The sequence below is a fragment of the Parus major genome, unplaced genomic scaffold (genome assembly GCF_001522545.3).
Source record: "Parus major isolate Abel unplaced genomic scaffold, Parus_major1.1 Scaffold511, whole genome shotgun sequence".
NCBI classification, from domain to species: Eukaryota; Metazoa; Chordata; class Aves; order Passeriformes; family Paridae; genus Parus; species Parus major.
In genome coordinates, this window is record NW_015379400.1 from 14,372 (window position 1) to 16,641 (window position 2,270).

At 64.4% G+C, this 2,270-nt stretch overlaps 1 protein-coding gene across 1 annotated transcript in view; it reads left to right on the plus strand.

The window, feature by feature from the left end:
• LOC107199229 (complement C3-like) overlaps positions 1-2,270 on the plus strand; it is a gene marked incomplete at its 3' end in the record, with an annotated part of 25,690 nt that overhangs the window by 13,782 nt on the left and 9,638 nt on the right. The window contains exons 9-11 of the mRNA XM_033511719.1: positions 193-847; positions 1,588-1,702; positions 2,014-2,154. Coding sequence (XP_033367610.1) covers positions 193-847; positions 1,588-1,702; positions 2,014-2,154 — 911 coding nt within the window. The remainder of the gene's footprint in view (positions 1-192; positions 848-1,587; positions 1,703-2,013; positions 2,155-2,270) is intronic.

Genomic DNA, 2,270 nt, shown 5'->3' on the forward strand with positions numbered 1-2,270 from the left:
GGTGTCCTGTGCCCCAGGGCCACCAGGATGACCCTTGTCCCCAAGGTCACCAAGTGTTCCTTGTCCCAAAAAGGCCACCAGAGTGTCCCAAGTCCTTGAGGGCCACCAGAGTGTCCCGTGTCCCAGTCTATACCAATGTCCCATGTCCCTGAGGGCCACCAGAGTGTCCTGTGTCCCTGAGGGCCACCAGAGTGTCCCATGTCCCAGTTAATACTGCTGCCTGTTGTCCCTGAGGGCCACCAGTGTGTCCAATGTCCCAAAGGCCACCAGAGTGTCCCACACCCAAAGGTCCCGACCAGAGTGTCCCACAGCCCCAAGGGCCACCAGTGTCCCACACCCCGAGGTCCCCACTCCCAAGGGCCACCAGAGTGTCCCACACACCCGAGAGCCACCAGAGTGTCCTACACCCCCGAGGTCCCCACTCCCAAAGGCCACCAGAGTGTCCCACACCCTGAGGTCCCCACCAGTGTCCCACAGCCCCAAGAGCCACCAGCGTGTCCCACAGCCCCAAGGGCCACCAGTGTCCCACAGCCCCAAGGGCCACCAGTGTCCCACAGCCCCAAGGGCCACCAGTGTCCCACAGCCCGAGGTCCCCACCCCCGGGAGCCAGCGGGGCCGCTGCCAGCCGTGTCCCGGTGTCCGGCAGCGGCCGAGTACTCGGGGAAGCTGGAGCGGAAGTGCTGCGAGGACGGGATGAAGGAGAACCCGATGGGGCACGGCTGCGAGCGCAGGAGCCAGTACATCCAGGAGGGCGAGTCCTGCGTCCGCGCCTTCCTCGACTGCTGCGCCTTCATCCAGGCCAAGCGGGACCAGCAGAACGTGGCCCTCGGCACCGGGCTGGCCAGAAGCAAGTGCCGGGCCCTGGGGGGCGGGAGGAGCTTGGGGGGACCTCGGGGGGAGTTGGGGTGAAGGTTGGGAGGGTCTCGGGTGGGTTTTGGGTGGTTCTTGGTGAACCTCAAATGCAGTTGAGGGGTTTTTCTTCAGCAAAGCTTGGGTGAAGCTGAGGTGGACCTTGAGGGAAGGTCAGGTGGACCTTGGGTGTTCCTTGGGTGAAGTTCAGGTGATCTTGGGTGTTCTTTGGGTGTTCCTTGGGTGAAGTTCAGGTGATTTTGGGTGTTCTTTGGGTGTTCCTTGGGTGTTCCTTGGGTGTTCCTCAGGTGGAGCTCGGGTGAAGGTTGGGAGGGTCTTGGGTGGCACTGGGGTGACACTGGGGTGACACTGGGTGACACTGGGTGGCACTGGGTGACACTGAGTGACACTGGGGTGACACTGGGGTGACACTGGGTGGCACTAGGGTGGCACTGGGGTGGCACTGGGTGGCACTGGGGTGACACTGGGGTGACACTGGGTGACACTGGGGTGGCACTGGGTGACACTGGGTGGCACTGGGGTGACACTGGGGTGACACTGGGTGACACTGGGGTGACACTGGGGTGACACTGGGTGGCACTGGGTGACACTGGGTGGCACTGGGGTGACACTGGGTGACACTGGGGTGGCACTGCGTGGCGCTGGGGTGATACCAGCTCTGCTCAGGGCTTGGAGCCCTGAAGCCACGTTCGAGAGGGCCGATGCCACCACCCCCAGGCCAGGAGGAGGACGATCTCTTCTCGCCGGACTCGGACATCGTCTCGCGGACCCTCTTCCCCGAGAGCTGGCTGTGGCAGGTGGAGCAGCTGACGGAGCCACCCAACGACCTGGGGTGAGCCTGGACCTCCTGTCCCACCACCCTCCCACCCCACGGCCCAGCCTGGGCACCGTCACCCCGTCCCCATCCAGCCCGGACATCTCTGGAGACCGGTCGTGGTCACCCCAAATCCAGACATGGTCACCGCTGACCTCCCGGTGCGACCTCAGGGCTTCTTGGTCCACTTGGGGATCATCTCCAAGCTCCTGCTCCTGCCCGGGGCTCTGTGGGTCTGGAACACCTCTGGGGACCAGGGAGGTCCCGCGGTGACCCCCCTGAGCCTGGGGACACCCCCTCACCCCCTTGGTCACTCCTGTCCCCTGCAGGGTCTCGGCCAAGACGCTGCCCGTGTACCTGAAGGACTCCATCACCACCTGGGAGGTGCTGGCCGTCAGCCTCTCCCCCTCCAAAGGTACATGGAGGACCAGGGGGCTCCTGGGGAACGCCCCCAAACCTTGGGGGGGTCCTTGAGGCCTGGGGGGTCCCCTGAAATCTGGAGATGCCCCAAAGCTTGGTGGCCATCCTTGGGACCTGAGGGATCTCCAAAGGCTTGGGAGAATTCTTTGGGGTTCAAGGGATCCCC